Source organism: Gouania willdenowi, chromosome 24 (genome assembly GCF_900634775.1).
Source record: "Gouania willdenowi chromosome 24, fGouWil2.1, whole genome shotgun sequence".
Taxonomy (NCBI): Eukaryota; Metazoa; Chordata; class Actinopteri; order Blenniiformes; family Gobiesocidae; genus Gouania; species Gouania willdenowi.
The window spans coordinates 12899380-12918960 of NC_041066.1; the positions used below are offsets into that span (position 1 = coordinate 12899380).

General features: G+C 40.4%; 1 protein-coding gene across 1 annotated transcript in view; it reads left to right on the top strand.

The window, feature by feature from the left end:
- Nucleotides 1–19274, top strand: part of bcl11bb (BCL11 transcription factor B b) — a 34404-nt gene extending 15130 nt beyond the window's left edge. Inside the window, exon 3 of the mRNA XM_028439361.1 lies at nt 15540–19274. Coding sequence (XP_028295162.1) covers nt 15540–17611 — 2072 coding nt within the window. The 3' untranslated portion in view covers nt 17612–19274. The remainder of the gene's footprint in view (nt 1–15539) is intronic.
- The last annotated feature ends 307 nt before the right edge of the window (nt 19275–19581 follow it).

The window sequence follows — 19581 nt, forward strand, 5'->3', positions numbered from 1 at the left end:
AAAAGTGGCACAGCTGCACAGCCATTACGCTCACACACACTTACGCGCGCGCACGCACGTCAACTCAAAAATATGCAAAATTGTGTTCTTCATACGTGCAAAAATGCACAGCGATGTTGTCATGAATGCTACGAGCCACACACACTGAAAACACATGCACGCAGGAATGCGTACAATGACTCTCATCTCCCATTAAGGGCCTTACGTCTCCCACCAAACACACTCGTGCACACACACATACACACAGGGCTTAAAGGCTCCCACATAAAGGCATCAAACACTCCACAGCCAGCTTTATAGCGCTCATATGGCAGCAGATTTGATATTTTCCTACCACAGCAGGGGAATAAAACTCGCCACTAATTTGGACTGCGAGCGCCACCGCTAACTTTCAGCATGTGCTGACTGACTGTGTCTTCCAGATGTGTGGACTCTTTGCTCCTTGATAGTGTTATAGTGAAGAGGCATTAGAAAGCCCCGCTGCCTGTCCCTGCTACGCATGGCGAAGTGATGATGGTGTTCAACCCAAAACACTGTGTTCAGAGTGGAGATTTTAAGTGATGCGTTCAGGGGAACTTCACAGTCTCGCTGCTGTGCGACACAAGTGGTGTTGTTTCAAAGGGACGCTGTAAATGTGTTTATGCTCATCGTGTAAATGCCCATAATCAGGTTATGTTGACAAGGAGTTTATACCCAAGACAGCAACTTGTGGTTTAAAAAAAAACAACAAAAAAGTAACTGCAGCATTATTATTCTGAATCTTTTCATGGGGTGTCAAACTCATTTCAAGGGCCAAATATGGACCAGTTTGAGTTTAAGTGGGCCACAGATTAGGTGGGAAAAAGAGCAAATTCAATATGAATGTGCCTTGGTTTGCACTTTCATGTATAAATGATATATAAAGGATAAAGTATGAGTATATCAGTCCCTGCAGGATCTTCCCTGATTTTGGGAATTTGGGGAAATTTTGGTGGAATAAATTGAGGAAAAGTTGCCAGATTTTACCAACTGAATTAGTTGGTAATTTACAAAGCACGTCATGCTTTTTCTATCATTTTTACCTTCTTGAGCGGATTATCAGAATCAGAATCAGAATCAGAAATGTTTTTAATGGCCATGTACAGTTTTAAGGACAGTACAAGGAATTTGTCTTGGTAGTTGGTGCACAAAACAAACAAAAAAAATAAATAAAAATAAATAAAAATAAAAATAAAGAAAAAAAACAAAGAACAACCCAGCAACAATAATAATAATAATAATAATGTTAAATATAAAGGATGAGGCCCCTGGGCCTTGAGTTTGACACGTGTTTTAATGCATACCAGTATATATGTTTAGGTGAGTTTACAAAACTCTAAACCAGAATTAAATTGGAGTTAATGTGACACCAGGGGTGTAAAAGAGTTTGAATTCAAGTGGGCCACAGAGGTGGGGAATCATACAATTTCATCATTAGTGCTACTTTGCATTTCCATGTATTAATGATATAAAAGCGTAGAGCAGTGATTCTCAACTGGTGGGTCGGTACCCAAAAGTGGGTCGTGGACCTGTACTGGGTGGGTCGCGGACAGCTGGTCAAAAATAAAAAAATAAATAAATAACTGCACAATGTCTCTCATGCTGGACTTGTCTTTTAATTTGAAAGAAACTTTTTTTTTTTTTAAGAGTATTTGTGTGTGTTTTCAACAGCTATTTTTGAAAACCTAAATTTGGTTGGTTGAATTCTAAAAAAAAAAAACAAATAAAAAGGGGGTCACGATTTAATGCAAGCGGCAAAACGTGGGTCCCAGGGTGAGACCAGTTGAGAACCCCTGATGTGAAGTACACGGCACAGACAATATCAAAGCAATAGATGAAAGGTAGTGGCAATATTTTTTTCAATTTGCGGAATGAGCAGGATTTTGGAAAAAATTGTAAAAATGACTTCCATCGTGTTATACAAGCACTTGAAAACTGAAAATCCCTGCAATTATTATTGAGTTTCATTGAATTTGTGACTAATTCATTGAATCTCAACTTGAAATAATTGTAAAGTTCTACTTCCAAGTAAATCTGTTGACATATTATGTTTTTTTTTTTGTTGTTTTTTTGCGTATTGATGCCAATTTTTATGTTTGGATATGATAGTGTTTTAAAATGACTCCCAATTTTGGGTTCATTTCAATAGATTTCCCAGATATTTTACACTTCTTTGCTCTCACTTCTACTGATATATCCATTTTTACTTTACACTGCGGGTCTGATTGGATGTTTAAAGAGACCGGCTTTGGCCCCCGGGCCTTGAGTTTGACACATGGTGTGGACACACAGTTTCAGTGTGTGTGTGTGTGTGTGTGTTCACTCTTAGACTAGGAAGATAGCAGTGGAAAAAACACAGCAAATTTCCCCATTTTGATCAAACTGGGAGATTTTCTGAACAGGGCACTTACTCTTATGTCTCAAATGAAAAGCAGCAGCATGTGTTAAGGAGGAAAAAAAAGTGAAGAAGAAAAAGAAAAAGTATGGCCATTAGTATGTGTGAAAAGAAACAGGGAGATGGGGCTTGTTAACCAGTCAGAGCCAATTCCTGCCTGCTGCAGTGTTGTTGTTCCTTTACCCTTATCTTATTAGCGTCCCACTTTGATTGGGTGGGATAGCAGGGGAGGGAAAATAAGGAGACAGCATTTATACTGTAGTTTTTTTAGCCTTTTATCAGCTGTTTCGCTGCAACAGATCTTGAAAGCCTTCCATGCTACAATTTCCCTCATTTTATCCACTTATTTTTTCTTGAGCAATTACACATGACAAACACAAGCTGCTTTATTGTGGGTTAACGCTAAAATAGAAGCCACTCGCTGTATGTCAAGATGAATATCTAGAGTATAAAAAAAACATTGTATTGTTGGGGCTTTTAAGCAAATTATACATACCTCAAAAATAGCATTGTATGGCAAACAATGCAACTTTTAGAGGCAACTATATTTGTTTATATATCCTGCTTTCTTTCTTTCTTTCTTTCTTTCTATTTTTCTTATTTAATCAGGTGTGAAATGACAAGTTTAGATATTTTTCAGCCTGCATCGCAAAAAAATGTTCAAAGATAAAAGAAGCAATAAGTAAATCCTGGGAATCTGCACACATGCGTTAAATGTATACAGTAAACAGAGGTGTCAAACTCTATTTAGTTCCTGGGCCAAATATGGACCAGTTTGACCTCAAGTGGGCCATAGATTTTAAGTGGGGGAAAAAAAAAAAAAACGACTTTAACATTATTGTGCCCTAGTTTTTTTAATATCAGTTCAAATCATTTTAAAAAATTACTGATTTTGTTACCAATTTTTGTGTAATTTAGAGGAATTTTGCGGAATTGTTTGTGAGAAATTGGAAGATTTGCAGAAAAGTTGAGAGATTTTTCCACATTTTGCAATTAAACATGACTGCATTTATGGAATATATACAAAGGAAAAATGCAAGCCTTGGAAAATATTGTGGAGTTGGTGAATGAGATACCTACCACTGGATTATTTGGTCATTTATATAATAAATCATGTTTTTTCCGTCAGTTTTACTTTCTTCCGTGAACCGAATAGGATGCCCTAATGGACCGGATTTGGCCCCCGGGCCTTGAGTTTGACACATGTGCACTAGTAAACAATTAAATTGGTACTTTTATTTTATTTTATTTTTTACATGCAAACTTTTTTTTGCATGCCTTTCAGCTTGTTTTGCCAAAAAAAAAAGAGGAAAAAAAAGAAAAAGGTGGATTTCCTGCATTGGTCTTATCTTAAAAATAAATCACATGGTCTACCTTAAAGAGAGGGAAAGACCGACGCATTGATTCTGCTGCGCTTATTGGACCAAAGCAGGGTTTGTCATAGCCATGGATGGGACTATAGACATGGGGGTGAACTGCTTAAGGTTAAGGGGGCTATACAGTCTGCCTGTACGCTGGTGTAATTCATACTTTTTTTCAGAAATCCTGCCTCTGTGTGCTGGTCTTTCCCAGAGCAGAATGAAGCAAAGCCAAAATGAAATAAAGCCTAAGATGTTATCAGAGTGATTGGTGCCAGCGGAGCTTGTCTGGGCCTGTGGTCTGGCGGGGCAGCACTAGCCTGTACCAGTTCTTGTATATGTATAAGTATGTGTGGGACTGTGGGTGTGAGTGCGTTTATGTGTGTGTTTGTGTGTGTGTGTGTGTGTGTGTGTGTCCTAAAGGCACTGGATAGATGAAAGCTTTCTTTAACCATAAGCTATGCAGGAGCTGTGCCAGGAGCAGGAAATGTATCAGCGTGATAACAGCCAGAGACAGAAAGAAAACCAAAGAGAGAGAGAGAGTTGGAGAGGCCACACTGGGCCCACAGGCAGAGGCCCCCCGAGGCCAAACTCGGTCCCATCATGTCACTTAATAAATATGCGTTGGCTGTTGAAAGACGTATCTGTCCTCCTGCCTGCGTCTGTGTGCGTACGGGAGAATCAGAGGCTCTGTGTTTGAGACCGTTTGACGCACCTCAGTACGTTTCAGGGCACACAGAGGGAAAGAACAGAATTCCCCTGGAGACATGACCGTTGTAACGTCAGCAATGCTGCTGCGCTGCCGCTGGCCTGAACCGGATCACACCATGACCTTAAATACAGCGCAGATATACCTGTTTGGATGAAGAAAACACGTACACGGCGGCAAATGTTCCTACTCAAGTAGAAGTGCTGTTACTTGATTGAAATTGTACTCAAGTACAAGTAAAAAGTAGCTCAATTAAATAGTACTCAAAGTAAAAGTTACTCGTCCCTCACATACAGTAAACATCTGATGTATAAACTTAAAGATTGCACAATTGGAACCTAATTTTTTTCCCACGAAGGCATCTGTATAAAATAAAACGTTTGTCAAAATGTACAATTCTTTTTAAAAAATAAAATAACACCAATGAATTCAATTCAAAATTAAAGTAGAGCTAAATTTCTGAACTCTAAAACTGAGAAAATGATAACCTCTATTCAATGTTGTTTTATGTTTAATCTGCATTTGATTGTTGTCTGTGAAACTACAAAAAAAAAAAAAAAAAAATGAAATAACCAATGTCCGTTGATCATTTTAAAACCAAATATTATAATTTACTCAGTAAAGGTTGGGTGTAGAAATGTAACAAATTACTTCACTTTGGAATTAGAAATATACTCAAATAAGTACAAGTACCCACAAAAGCAATTCAGTTACAGTAACATGAGTACTGTGTTGATGTTTAGCAGCTAGCTGCAGAACACAAGTAACACATGTGTCTCAATTCTCCCTTGTTTCGTATTCATGAAAGTATGGAAAGTTTAAAAAATTCAAAATAGAAAAGGCTTGAGGAACAAATACAGTGTTTTCCTAAAATAAAAAAAGCCCATTTCCTGCTGAGCCAGTAGTATTACATGTCACACTCCATGTGTAACAGTATTTAATTGTTTTTTTTTATTCTCACTCAAGCCAAAAATGTTCTGCCCAGATCAACTGTAATCTACAAATTACAAAGCATATCTTAGGCCACTGTTTTTCAACCTTGGGGTTGTGGCCCCATGTCGGGTCGCTTAGAATTCAAAAGGGGTCGCCTGAAATGTCTAGTGGGCTAATTGATTAAATATATATATATATATATACATATATTGAATTAAAAAAAAAAAAAAAAAAAAAACACAATCTTGAACTTTCATGTTCTCAAATTTAAATATATTTAAAATAAAATGTACTATAAAAATATGTGAACTGGTGCCACTTACAACAAACTAATTCTAGAAGAAAACAGTGTCACAAAATGGGGTCACGGTCAAAAAAAGGTTGGGAACCGCTGTGTTAAGATGACGTGATCTGATCTTACCATAACAATCCCTTAAGTTCCTTTTTTTTTTAAATAATGTGACAGCTCAATAATAAATGCTGACGTAATTCAAATACATGTGAACAATTAAAAAAAAATCCATACATTTGTATACCAAACAAACTATAGTGTGAATGATAATGACAATCTTTCATGTATTGATTTACTTCTTTGTTCTTTTTCACACTGAATCAGAATCAGATTCAGAAAATGTTTTATACGCTATGATAAAGATGATAATAATAATAATAATAATAATAATAATAATAATAATAATAATAATAATAAATATAAAGGATAAAGGACAGATATATGGGCCTATTATCATCAATTGGTGTAAAAATGTAACAACCTTGTCATTTGCTCTGTTTGGGTTTGAAAATTTTAACCCACAGCCATTATTTGAGCTGAATAGATATCATGAATGTCTTAATTTTGAGTTATCACAGTTAGCGAGACAGTAATTTAGTGTCAAAGTAGAATAAACAGTGAATATTAATCACAGAATCAGATCACAGGTAGTTGAGAGTATGTGAACATATGCACAAAGCTGGTTTTTACAGTGAGTTGATTAGGCATGAACGGGAGTGTGTGTTCCTTACAAGGCTGTGGTGGTATCTTTCTGTGGGCTGCTGGGTAAGTGGGACTGGCTGCTTGGCTCCAATGGTTAGAAACCAGCTGGGAACCATTAGAGAATCGCTTTAAGAGCATCTGACACCGAATGGTAGTCGCAGAGACACACAGCGAGCAGTGGCACAGGCAGCAAACACATGTACACCTCAAACCGATGGCACAAAAGCTCTATTGTGTCACATTAATAATCACACATGGAGAATCTTTGATGACAAGCGTTGCATAAAAGAACCGTGCACGTCTTCATGAAAGGGGCTTGTCTTTGTTTGATTTAATTTATTGAAGCTTAAACAATAAAAACACATTTTCACTTTGGGCTCATTAAAACACACACACAACACATTTTTATACACTATTTAAAAAAAAAAAAATGGAGGATTTAGTGAAATGTAATCAAGTCTCCAAACAGAACTCACATGTCACTCACATGTCAAAGTCAATTTCCTATTCAGTGGCAGTGAAAAGAAAATTGACTTTTGTGGACAAAGTGAGAATCCCTGCAGGTTATAACTGAAGCTCATTTGAATGTAAAACATTTAACAAACATTGTGCGCGTCCACAAATTCAACCTTTGTTTCAATTCCAAAGCCATTTGAGATCCTGTTACTTAATGCATTTCATTATATCTTCTTCTTTTTTTTTCCTTCCCACTATTTATTGTTTGCAGAATTAATGGTCACTTTTATTTCAACAAATATGAAATAAAGTCATTTTCCAAAAATGAAAACACATAATTCAGTCCCCCCCCCCCCACAACATGCCATTCTTTGCGTCACACACTTGTTTTTCTTTTTTAATTTATTCAAATATTTTCCTTCTTTTCTTTAATTCTGCTTTTACCCTTCGTTTTTTATATTTTTTTACCCATTTCTTCATCTTGCTCTTCTCCGATAGATCTTTCCACCACAAGCACGATTGAGTGTTTTCTACTTGTCAGCGTCTCTCCCTCTCTCACACACACACACACACACACACACACGCACACACACACACACACATGCGCATGCACATACAACACACGTTGGGCGCTGTAATCATTTAAGAGCCGAATGCAATGAGTCAAATTTAGAGAGATGCCACAGAGAGCTTAGCTAATGCACTTTATGAAGCTCCCTTTTTCTTTTTATTCCTCTTAAATCTTTTATGCCTATATTACTCCCACTTTGACCAATAACTCGGGCTAAGAGTTATGGCTCTTCACTGACAAAAAAATCTTTGCCAGATTTTATTTTCATTTTTTTTTCATCCTCAGAGTGTCCTCAGTGCTCTTACATAGCGCTCCATTTGTCGTTGCTCTATGAAGAGAAGAGCCTCTTCCCATCATGCACTGCTATGCTGTGCAGTGCAGTGCGGTACTGTGTGTGTGTGTGTGTGTGTGTGTGTGTGTGTGTGTGTGTGTGTGTGTGTGTCAACCTGTCAGAGACACTTGATCTCTTTTATTGTTCATTTGACCCCCCCTCGTCCCAGGAGGCATGAGGTTGAGGGTGGAGCACCCAGATACCTTGTATAGGTGATGACTGTTTGTGAAGAAGAAGAAAGAGGGAGAAACAGACAAAGAAATGGAAAAAAAGAAAGAAAGAAAATGAATTATTTTGTCCATGGTGGTTGGAGAAGTCCTCTTTTTTTTTTTAACGTCCTGGTCATATTGGTTGCACACACACACACACACGCACATGCACGCACACACACGCAGATGTACATGGTTAGCAGGCTAAAGCTGGTTTGAGTTTACATGGAGCCAGCCACACTGTGAGAGCCTGAGAACCCCCCGCTATACAACCACCATTGCCACTCTTGTTGCTAATGTCCAGAGGTGAAGGTAATGGATTACAAGTACTCACATTACTGTAACTGAGCTGCTTTTATGCAGAGTACTTGTACTTTTTTGAGTATATTTCTAAATCAGTAATTTCACTTGTGCTTAAGTACGTTTTAAAAGAAGTAAAGTCATTTGTTACATTTCTACACCCAACCATAACTGAGTAAATTATTATTTTTTTGTTTTAAAATGATCAACATACACTGTGAAACTACAAAAAAAAATGAAATGACCACACAATAATCAAATGCATCACATCATAGTTGACCAATCAGATTAAAACGTACAGCACGGCACAAAAGCAGCATGGAATGGAGGTTATTTTCTCAGGCTTAAGCCAAAGCAAATTTATTTGTAGAGCGCGGTGGTTCCTAAACTGGGGTACGTGTACCCATAGAGGTACTTGAACACCTCTCAGGAGACACACAAACAATTGCCAGTTTATGTTTTAACATAATAAATTTTTTTTTTTTTTACATGCACCTATAGAAGGTGAGGATCAAATTCTAAAACGAGCGAAACACCAAAACTAAATGAATAAAAAGGCCGAAATTCGAGGTTAATGTTGGACGAGACACAGGAACGAGTTTGGACGAGCCTGCAGACACAAATAAATAATGTGTAACATGAGCTAAGGGTTACTTGCAATAAGAAATAAAGGCTATCGGTACATGGGGCTATACAATTTGGGAAACACTTGTGTAGCGCATTTCATACACAAGGCAATTCAATGTGCTTGACATGACGAAAAAGTGCAACAGAAAACATTCAACAGCTTAAAAATCAATAAAAACATTTAAAGTCAGCAAAAAAAATTCATAATTCATTGATGAGAATTGTACATTTTGACAAACCTTTTATTTTTTACAGATGCCTTTTGTGGAAGATAAATTCAATTCCAATTGTGCAATATTTCGTCCCCTTTTCAAGTTTATACATGAGATGTTTACTGTATACAAGGGAACCGTGGCAAGATTTATTACTAAAAATAATGAAAGTAAGAGGGATAAAAGTAACTAGTAACTGTTACTTTCAGTACTATTTAATGTAGCTACTTTTTTACTTGTACTTGAATATTTTATGTATGACTTACTTGTACTTGAGTACATTTTCAATCAAGTAACAGTACTTCTACTTGAATATATCAGTTCTTTTTACAACGCTGCTAATGTCTTTCTATTGTTCACTTCAAGTGTGATACACCCTGCTGAGGCTGCAGTTTATTATCCGGACTCCAGGTCCTACTGTGACCTGGGTGTGCCTCAGAGTCTCCTGATTACCCCCCCCCCCCCCCCCCCCCCCCTTCATTGTAACAAACAAGCCATCACAGCAGAGGAGGAGGAGGAGGGGGGTGTTGAAGGAAAGTTGGTGAAGTAGGAAAGGGAGGAGTAGGGAAGAGCAGAGAGGAGCAGAGGTGTATCGGGGCGAGTGGGGGGCACGGGGGTGAGGTGAGGAGGCTGGGACCCCTGGGGACCCCTAGATCACAGCCATGCTAATGAGGAGCTGCTTTGCCAGCAGCAGAGGTGTCAGCTAACCCCTGACAGGTGCACAGAGTGCTCTGTGTGTGTGCGTGCGTGTGTGTGTGTACACAGGGGTAGAGGAGAAGAAGGGCTGCTGGGAAGGACCGTGTCCCAGTGGCCTAGCCTGCGGGCGGCTTTGTTCTGAATGCAAATCTGTCGCTTGGGCGTTCTGTTGCCCTTGATGGAATGTCGGAGCAGTACAGTCAACCTGAACTCCAGGAATGCAGCAGTGCACACGCAACACACACACACACACACGCACACACAGGTACACACAGGCATGCACTAGCGTTCTTACTGCGCTGCATCCTCTGCTGCCTTTTGTCATCCACCTTGTTAACAACCAGCACCTGCAGTGTCCTGTGCTGCCTCCTCCGTTTGTGCAGCGAACGCCTCACATTCTCCCAGCTTTGAACTTCAGAGCTGAGGCTGTTCACTGATAATAACACGTTGTTATGTTAGTGGGCCAGTCTTAGATTTTGTCTCTTATAGCAACGTTTCCCAACCAGGGGTACGCGTACCCCTAGGGGTACGTGGAAAAATTACGAATTTGTTTCCAAGATAATAAAAAAATATTCTCAGTCATTTCACAAGTCCGTCAATAAAATGGTACGTGTGCGCAATGACTTGTTTTTAAAGTTTAAATGCCTGTTTAAAGGGGATGTATTCAAATAAGCTCCTTTTGTGGTAAATGTCATAAAAGTTATATATAACACAGGCAGGTTAATTATTTGTTTTGTATTTATTTATATATATTACTAATTATTTTTTATCTATTGTTATTTTTTTCTAATTTCAACATTATTATTTTACGTTAATAACAATATAATCATAATATATTAGTATTAATACTACAATCGTTTACTATAATATTATTTTTTATATTTATCATATTTATTGCCTTGAAGGCAACATAGTTTTATGTTTAATTTGAGATAAATAAGAAGATAATGTCTGAATACTAATTTAAGAAGATGAAATAACATGACTTGCGTTGAATTTTCAGTTTTTGGAGAATCGTGAACACGTATGAGTGAGGGGGTACTTATGGTTTGACAAAAAGGGCTAAACAAGACAAGAAAGGTTGGAAACCACTGTCTTATAGGGACAATAATTTAACCAAAGAAACTATTTCCATATGCTTTGATTTGTAATAAAAAAGTTCTCATAAATTACATTTCTTATTTCTTCTTTTTGGATGAAATACATTATTGCAAAGGTTGAAAGATATTTAAAGTGGCCATCAGTCAAAAAAAAAAAACATAAAATTGAATTTAAAAAAAACAATTTTTTTTTTTCTTTTTGGCATGTTGAAGGAGAACGCATGAGATGAAGCAAAAGAGTAATATTGTCAATACCAGTGACCAATCAGCAACAAGTTGCAAACATGTGGAAGACTTTTGAGCTTTTAATTGGCTTATTTTGAAAGCGCTACTATGACAACTGTTGTGATTGACAGCTCACAGTCCAGAGATCACGTTTTTAAGCAAAATGCGCTGCTGCTTTCAGGCCATTTATTAATAAATGGGACAAACTGGACTGAGCTTGGGAAAAACTGAGATTAATCAATGGTTTTGGGGGAAATCGACCAGGACACGTGACGTAACTCTGAAAACCGTGACAGTCCCGGGTGAATCGGGACGTCTGGTCACCCTAGCCTCTTAGCGAGTGTGGCTTTTTTGGACCACTCTGTACACAGTGAGCAGAGGACTTCCAGGTTGCTTGTCTTGTTTTCACAGAATTGATGTTTTATCATTAGTCAGCGTTTTAGCACATCTGATAAAGGCCTTCAAAGTAAGCGCAGTGTCATGTTGTGCTTCATAATTCAGACTCAGGGGCGGATGAACGCTATGAATTCCCTCAATGGAACACAAACCCACATGTCTGTACAATACGTGTGTTATCCACCTCACACCAATTTTCCTGCGCTGGCCATATGCAAGCATTCAATGCCATGGCACTCCTTTATCCACTGGCATTTTGTTTGTTCTTTTTAAGGCTTTTATGGCTATAAAAGGCAATCTGGAAAGAATAAAATCTGATGTAAAGCTCAGATCTTAGTCCCTGAAGAGTGGCTTAATTGGAACAGTGGTTTAGTAAAAAAACGAAGGGAAACAAAAAAAAAAGAAGAGGAGAGCATTATTACTGGCCCACCTCAGCTCGATGCATGTGCCAATGTTTTAATAACTTCCTCCAGGCCTCCTGGCCCTTGTTTTGTTTCACAGGACAGAGAGCAGCCTTTCTAAACTGGTTTCAGTTCTGTATTTTTCAATGAAGTGCACGAGTTATGTCTTTTTTAAGGTGGTCCGTTTACACTGTAACTCTGAAAGAAGGCTGACTAAAGGAGTACAGAATCGTGTCACCCAGGGAGTGCATTTAGTTAAGATCTATGTACTCTGACACACACAGGGTGTGCGTGTCAGAGTACATGAGATTAGGTCCATCATCGGTGACTGCGTAGGAAAGGGAGGATAGAACTGTTCTAACTGCTGCTTGACCTTGGCGGTCAGCAGCGGAGGGGTCCCTGTTTGCGTGTCAGGCCGATGAGTGTAATTACCACAAACTGAAGCATAACACGGCCCGCCGTGATGCTTTAATGAAGGCTTTTCCTGGGCTGGAGTGCTGAGAAGCAACACTGCATGTGTGTGTAAGTGTGTGTGAAAGGGAAAATGAATGAAGGGGGACGTTTGCAACTTAATGTGAGTGTTTGCATTTGTGAACACTTAACAGCCTAAGAACAGCATGGAATTGTGTTTGTGATGCATTCAAATAGAAAGTTTTGCAACTGAGCTGAAATTATCAAATCCAGTCAACAAAAACAACAACGCATAGATATATCAATATTTGAATGCGTCTGTCCTTCTATCATTACCATCTATTGCAGCGGTTCTTAAACCCCTTTGTCCGACCACATCATTTTGCTTAGAAAACTATATAAAAACAACTATAGAGCATAATGATGGAATGAACGAGAGATAACACACATTTTAAAGAATCTAATGTTGTAAACAAGTGGAAAGAAACAGTATTTAGTGCAGTGGTTCCCAACCTTTTTTGGATCGTGACCCCATTTTGATGTGAAGAAAATCTGGCGACCCCAAAGACATTTTTTTCTAGAATTAGTTTTTGATCATTCTTCAGCTCAGATTTATATATTAAATATATATATATTTGTTTTTACTGTATTTTGGTTGAACTAAATTTATATTTCACAAAGTGAAAGTATAGAAATACAGTTGATTTAAAGGTATTGTGGAGGATGTTATTTTGGCTTCAAATTCCAGGTGGGTCATCAAGACTATTGGTCCTCCTAATTGTCAATCATTGTGGTGATATGTTTACTTAAGGCCGTCGTACGTGCTCGTCCCTAGCTAGTTTTCTCTTGCTGCTCATGCGCACTTTCAAGTGTTTATGTGTCTCGTGAGCCACGGTTTCAGCCATTCATTGAAGCTGACTGTTCTCACTGGGTTATTGCAAATCTTCTTTTGGAAAACAAGCTTGTATGAGCGATGCCGACACCAAGTTGTAAACAGAGCTGTGTGCGAGAATAACTGGGCTCGTGCACGCTCTCTCGCACACGTATTAGGCGCTCCCTCTTGGGAGAGTGTTGCGCGTGTGGTCGTTTCTTTTCTAAACTTCAGGAAAATCCTCCTCTATACCTTTTTTTGTGGTTTTAATTAAACAATAAAAAATAATAATGTATAAAAATGTAAAAGTCAGGCGAACCCATTTAAACTCCAGGCGACCCCACATGGGGTCCCGACCCCAATGTTGAAAAACAGTGATGTAGTGAATAGATTTATTTCTATAGTTTTTATAATTTCCGGTCACATCACGCCTGGGGTGGGACCTCTCTCTCAATCCCAAGTACCCCCTGTTGTGCCATCGCGTACCCCCATTTGAGAAATACTTGTACACACCCTTTTGTTTGCTTGTTTAGAAAGTTGATGAAATTTGTCTTTGGATGTCATTAGGCAGCAGCCATCAGCTGCTTCTCTATTAGCTGCCACGCTTCCTTTAACAGCATATGGCATGTCTGTGGAAGATATGACAAGATGCAAATGTGCTGCTGTAGCATTAGTGGTCAAGGGGAGGGGGGGTGCTTTATTTGATAGCTTGTATTGATGAGGCCTTGTTTTGGAGACCAAAGTGTAGATAAAGTGGTAAAACAAAAAAAAAGTCATTTTGAGATATTGACTTGTAGTCATCAAACCCTTTCTCAATTTCTTTTCTTCACATATTATTGATTCTTGTGTTGATGAGATTATGCAGTTATCACGTCTATAGACATGTCGTGGTCCCTAGGGGGGGGGGGGGGGGGGGGGGGGGGGGGGGGGGGCAATGCAGATCGCTTCTCTGTCTTTGTGTGGGTGTGTGTATTGGTGTAAGTGTAAATGGATGCGTGTGTACCCAAGCACGTTCGGCCCTTAAACTCCCTCCACCTCTTTTCTTTACCCCCCCCTCTGCTGCTCCTCCTCCTCTTTCCTTCCCTCTTCTCTCTCTTCTCCCAATCCAAGCTGTTAAGCTGTCCAGCTCTCTGCTGCCAAGCGGTCGTGTGAAGCTCAGCCAAACTAAACACGGGCAGGCAGCCTGCTACTCGCCCCGCACACACACTTACACACACACACAACATTCCCATATAAGTATGAAAAAAATACACGACTACACACTTCCAATGGAAGGAGTCAGGTCATAAGTAGTGAGTGTGATGGCTGCACCAGAGCCCTGCTAATAGCAGAGAAAAACAGTCCAAATCACTAAATGAGGGCCTCATTAACTTCTCTGACCCCCTTTCTCTCCCTGGGGCAAGCCAAACCAATCACACGGCCAAATCAGCTTCCTGTAGGAGACACTGATCCAACATCAGTTTTTACTCATCCCCTCTTGGAATCTGTATGTCTGAATTTGTGGGTGCGTGTGAACAAGCCCCGAGGAGAACGTTTGATGCATCGAAGAGAAGAGGAAATATTCCTGGGTATATATCAGTGTCTGCTGGTGTGTTTTACATTCCAAAACAAAGGAAGGCTTTGAGGCAGTCAGCCATCTTAAGGAAAACTTTTGGTTGGAGTAACTTTCCCGTCTTTGTTTTGCCCCTCTGGGTATAAAACTTTGGGACAACTGTACCAACTTGACTCCACTTGCGGTAGCCCCTGATGATAAAGTAGATGCAGATGCCTTGCAAGCAGACGCAAGGCTGTGGAAATGCCTTCCCTGTATCAGCCTGGCTTGAATTAGAAGAATCTTGAGGTTTTTTTTTTTTTTTTACAAGTCACAAGCAGACTGATAGGGCCTTGCCACAGTGACAGATAGTTTCATTTTGGATTATTAAGTCGTACCCTTTAAAGGGGCAATTTGTCAGTGTGTGACAGACTTTGTGTGTACATATGATGAGCCACAACAGACACATCACTTTACTGTACCTATTAGAAATGTGACAAAGAGCTTTTCTGTGTGGCATTACTAGAACTTCTGAGAAAATCTCTCTCTCTTCCTCAGTATTGGTAGATCCCACTCCTCCTTATATCATCTCCTGCTCCTCTATTGGTGTCTCCACATGATGGATCTGTATATTAAAGTCTAGCAACCTATTATATCTGTTGTTTTCACATGAAAGCATGACAAAATAGAGTTATCACCTTCATACAAAATAAAGTGCATTAAATGAACTGTATTCCTTTTGTTTTTTCAAAATTTGATTTTTCTTTTTACCAATGTTTTTCCTTTGGTCCACAGATAAGGATGAGCCATCCAGCTACATTTGTACGTCTTGCAAGCAGACCTTCACCAGTGCCTGGTTCCTGCTTCAGCATGCCCAGCATATCCATGGCATTCGCATCTACCTGGACAACCACCTCACCAACTGCTCCTTCACCCCACGTATGGCTCTTCCTCCACCTCCAGGAATGGAGGCCCTGCCTAGATCCCCCCTTCCAACTTTTCTCGGTGACACAAACAACCCTTTTCACCTCCTTCGCATGGCTGCGCCCCTGCTCAGGGAACACCCACCTCCACCAGGGTACATGGAAACACGACTGCCTGCTACTCCACCTTTCATCAGTCCTCCACCTCCGCCACGGACACCTCTTGAAAGGCTGGGGCCAGAAGAAATGGGGCTGCTGTCACAGCATCCCAGTGCCTTCGAGAGGGTAATGCGAATGACCCCAATGGAGCCTCCGTCCATGGATTTTTCTCGTCGTCTCAGAGAGTTAGCAGGCAATACGACCAATAATGGTGGCCCCACACCTCCCCTCTCACCCAACAGAGTGCCACCTATGCACCGCCTACTGAGTCCAACCCTCTTCCAGCCTGGTGCCAAGCCCCCTGCCTTTCTTACATATGCCCCACAGCCACCAACCTCTCAGGGCGGACACGGTTCTTCAAGCCCTTCCGACACGCAGGGTCAAAACCAGGGTGCAGGTAAAGCCAAATCCTGTGAGTTCTGTGGCAAAATCTTTAAGTTCCAGAGCAACCTGATTGTCCACAGACGCAGTCACACGGGAGAGAGGCCATACAAGTGTCATTTATGTGACCACGCCTGTTCCCAGGCCAGTAAGCTCAAAAGACACATGAAGACACATATGCACAACAAGTCTGGGATTGTGACTGGCTCTTCAGATCAGGGAAACCGAGGAGAGGGTGAAGAGGGAGATGACAAAAACAGAGAGGGAGACTCAAGGGGAATGGGGCTGGACATTGAGGAGGAGGAGGAAGAAGAGGAAGAAGAAGAAGAGGAGGAAGAAGAAGAGGAAGAGGACATTAGAAATGGAGGTCGGCCAGATTCAAATTTAAGTGAGGACTCCCAAGAATTTAGCCAGGATAGGGAAAATGGTCGAAGGCAGTCCCCTGAGCAGAAAAGCCTAAACACTGACAGAATAAATGACAGTGGTGGAGTGGGCATCATGCACCCATTCAACCATCTGGACAATCATCTTAGGCTTAATCCTAACAAAAGAAGCTTGGAAAGACAACCTAATGGAGACGGTGAAGAGAGGGGAGGAGGAGAACGAAGAGAGAATGAGAGGGAACACAACAACAGTGAGCGAGAGGAGCAGGAGCACCAGCACCAGCGGCCTATGATGAATGGTAGGATCAGTGTTTCTGAAGCAGAGTCCATCCCAGGCTTGTTTCAGCGTCGGCCAACACCAATCACCAGCCTGAGCCCTTCCAACAACAAGAGGATCAAGATAGAGAAAGAACACCTGGATCTCCCTCCAACTTTACCATTAATCTCCCCAGAAAATGTCTACTCTCAGCTCCTGGCTGGCTATGCTGCTTCCCGCCATTTCATCAGAGAACCTTTCTTAGGGTTCACCGACTCCCGTCAGTCACCGTTCGCAACCTCTTCTGAGCACTCCTCCTCAGAAACAGGAAGTCTCAGATTCTCCACTCCTCCAGGTGAGCTGATGGAAGCTGGCAGTGCATCAGGGCGCAGTGGCAGCAGCACCCCACACCTCATGCGAGGACCTGGACCCGGTAGGCCGCCAAGCTCGAAAGACAGGAGGAATGACACCTGTGAATACTGCGGCAAGGTGTTCAAGAACTGCAGCAACCTGACGGTGCACCGTCGAAGTCACACGGGCGAACGGCCATACAAGTGTGACCTGTGTAGCTACGCATGTGCTCAGAGCTCCAAGCTCACGCGTCACATGAAGACCCACGGGCAGTTTGGGAAGGAGGTTTACAGATGTGACATCTGCCACATGCCCTTCAGTGTCTACAGTACGCTGGAGAAACACATGAAGAAGTGGCACAGCGAACATTTGATGGCCAGCGAGGTCAAATTAGAGCAAGCAGACAGAGGATAAGCCAGTAACAATTCCACACACACACACACACACACACACACACACACACACACACACACACACACACACACACACACACACACACACACACACACACACACACACACACACTCCACAAAACCACTTCTTCAGCAAAGGGGCTTGGCTGGATAATCCCTCTTTTTAAAGAATTTGAAATTGATGTTTTTTTTTCTTGCCACAGAAACTGCCACCTGAGAATATAAACAAAGGGAAACTTTAATGAGAACTTGTCTGTAATGCCCAACGTGGTACTTCTTTCTCTCTCTGTTTTCTTTAGTTTTGTTTGCAAACTGTCAAAGGATTTTTTTCAGTTAGGAATTCATGGAGCCTTTCTACTGTGCAATAATTTCTGTATTTATTGGATTTTTGTAATAATATTTGGCATGTGCAGGAACATCTTTGTGGGATTTCACATGGAGTAAGTTTTGAAACGTGTTGAAAGACACCCCCCCCTAAATGATATAGTCCTCGAAACTAACTTTTGTTTCTTTTCCTTTAAGGAAGACTATTTTTGCGTGAGAATAAAGTTGTGTGAAGAAGCTTTCAAAAGTAGAAATAGTATTTTTTCTATATTACCTGCAGCAGCGGATTACAATCCATTCCCACATACAGGCCTAAAGCACTGAATGTCATTTTGACATTAAAACAACATGCTGGGTTTTAAAAACCCATCATTCGCTTGGAGACCTTGTACGTTTTCTATTAATTTATTCAGGGATATTTGTCTTTTTAAAACATTAGCATGTGAATATTATCAACATTCAGTTACTGGATACTGTCCTTGCTTCAGTAAGGACATAAATAACTGTTGCACTTAATGCATTACATTCCCTATTGTAGGATTAAACCACCATATTTAATATCTTGAATAAGTTGAGACTACTTGTAATTATGAGAATGAAAACAGTCATGTTTATGGTTTGTAAATATATTCTTTTTTTTTACGTAGAAAAAGCCCCAACTGAGCATAAATGATTGCCTGAAACTAAACAATCAGAGGACCAGCTGCTTGCACCATACACCGTATATGCTAAATGTTTTAACCATACATTTTTGCTTTATCAGACTCATTTTATTACCTCTAATACCACCCTGTCCCATGTGAACTTGCACAAAGTCATTAAAAAACAGCTACTTTAACAAATGTGGCATTTTCTATGTCCGTCTTTATCTTTGCCTTACCTGAGGGTATGTTTTTCTGACCTTGGCTAACTTTTCGGGTCCATGTTTTGGTATAAAAAGGAAATGTTAGTATCACTACTTGTGAGGTGTGTGTTCTTCTCTCTTGCTGTGAGCTCTGAGCCTCTTTCGGGACGGAGCTGTTTTCACAGTTCACTGGCTCCGTCTCATGCATCAGGCTGTCTGTTATAGGAAGCCTGTTCATTTGCCACACACAAAGTGATATGGGTTTAAACCCCAGGAACAGATACCGAGACAGTGTGCTTGTTTGTGTCTTTTGGGGGATTACGGTTTTTATTTTACGCTTCGTTCATCCTTAAATGAATCTGGTGCACCAAAAAAAAAAAAGAGGGAGGGGTTAGGAGTGTTGGTGCACATGGGTTGTGATAATTTTGAGCTGAACTGCACCAAGGGGGAACCCCGGCAACCTTGAGTAGGGGATATTTGTGCAACAGAAATGAAAGTTAGGGGCAGGGGTGGACTAAGACAAAAAATCAGCCCTGGCGTTTTGTGTCCAGACCAGTCCACTACATTATCAGTGACACCATGTAGAAGCCGTTAGTAAGTCAGTAATGCTCAACATGTGGCTTTTTAGGTTTTAATTTTAAATATTATTCCCCCAGAAGACCTTAAGAAGGAACCTTTTTAACCCCTTTTAACCCATTTTCTTTTGGCCATTTTGCAACTTTTTTTGTCCCATTTTTTCCCCTTTTCAAAAAGCTCAGAAACTTTTATCAGACTTTAGCGAGCTTTCGCTAATAAATTTCCCT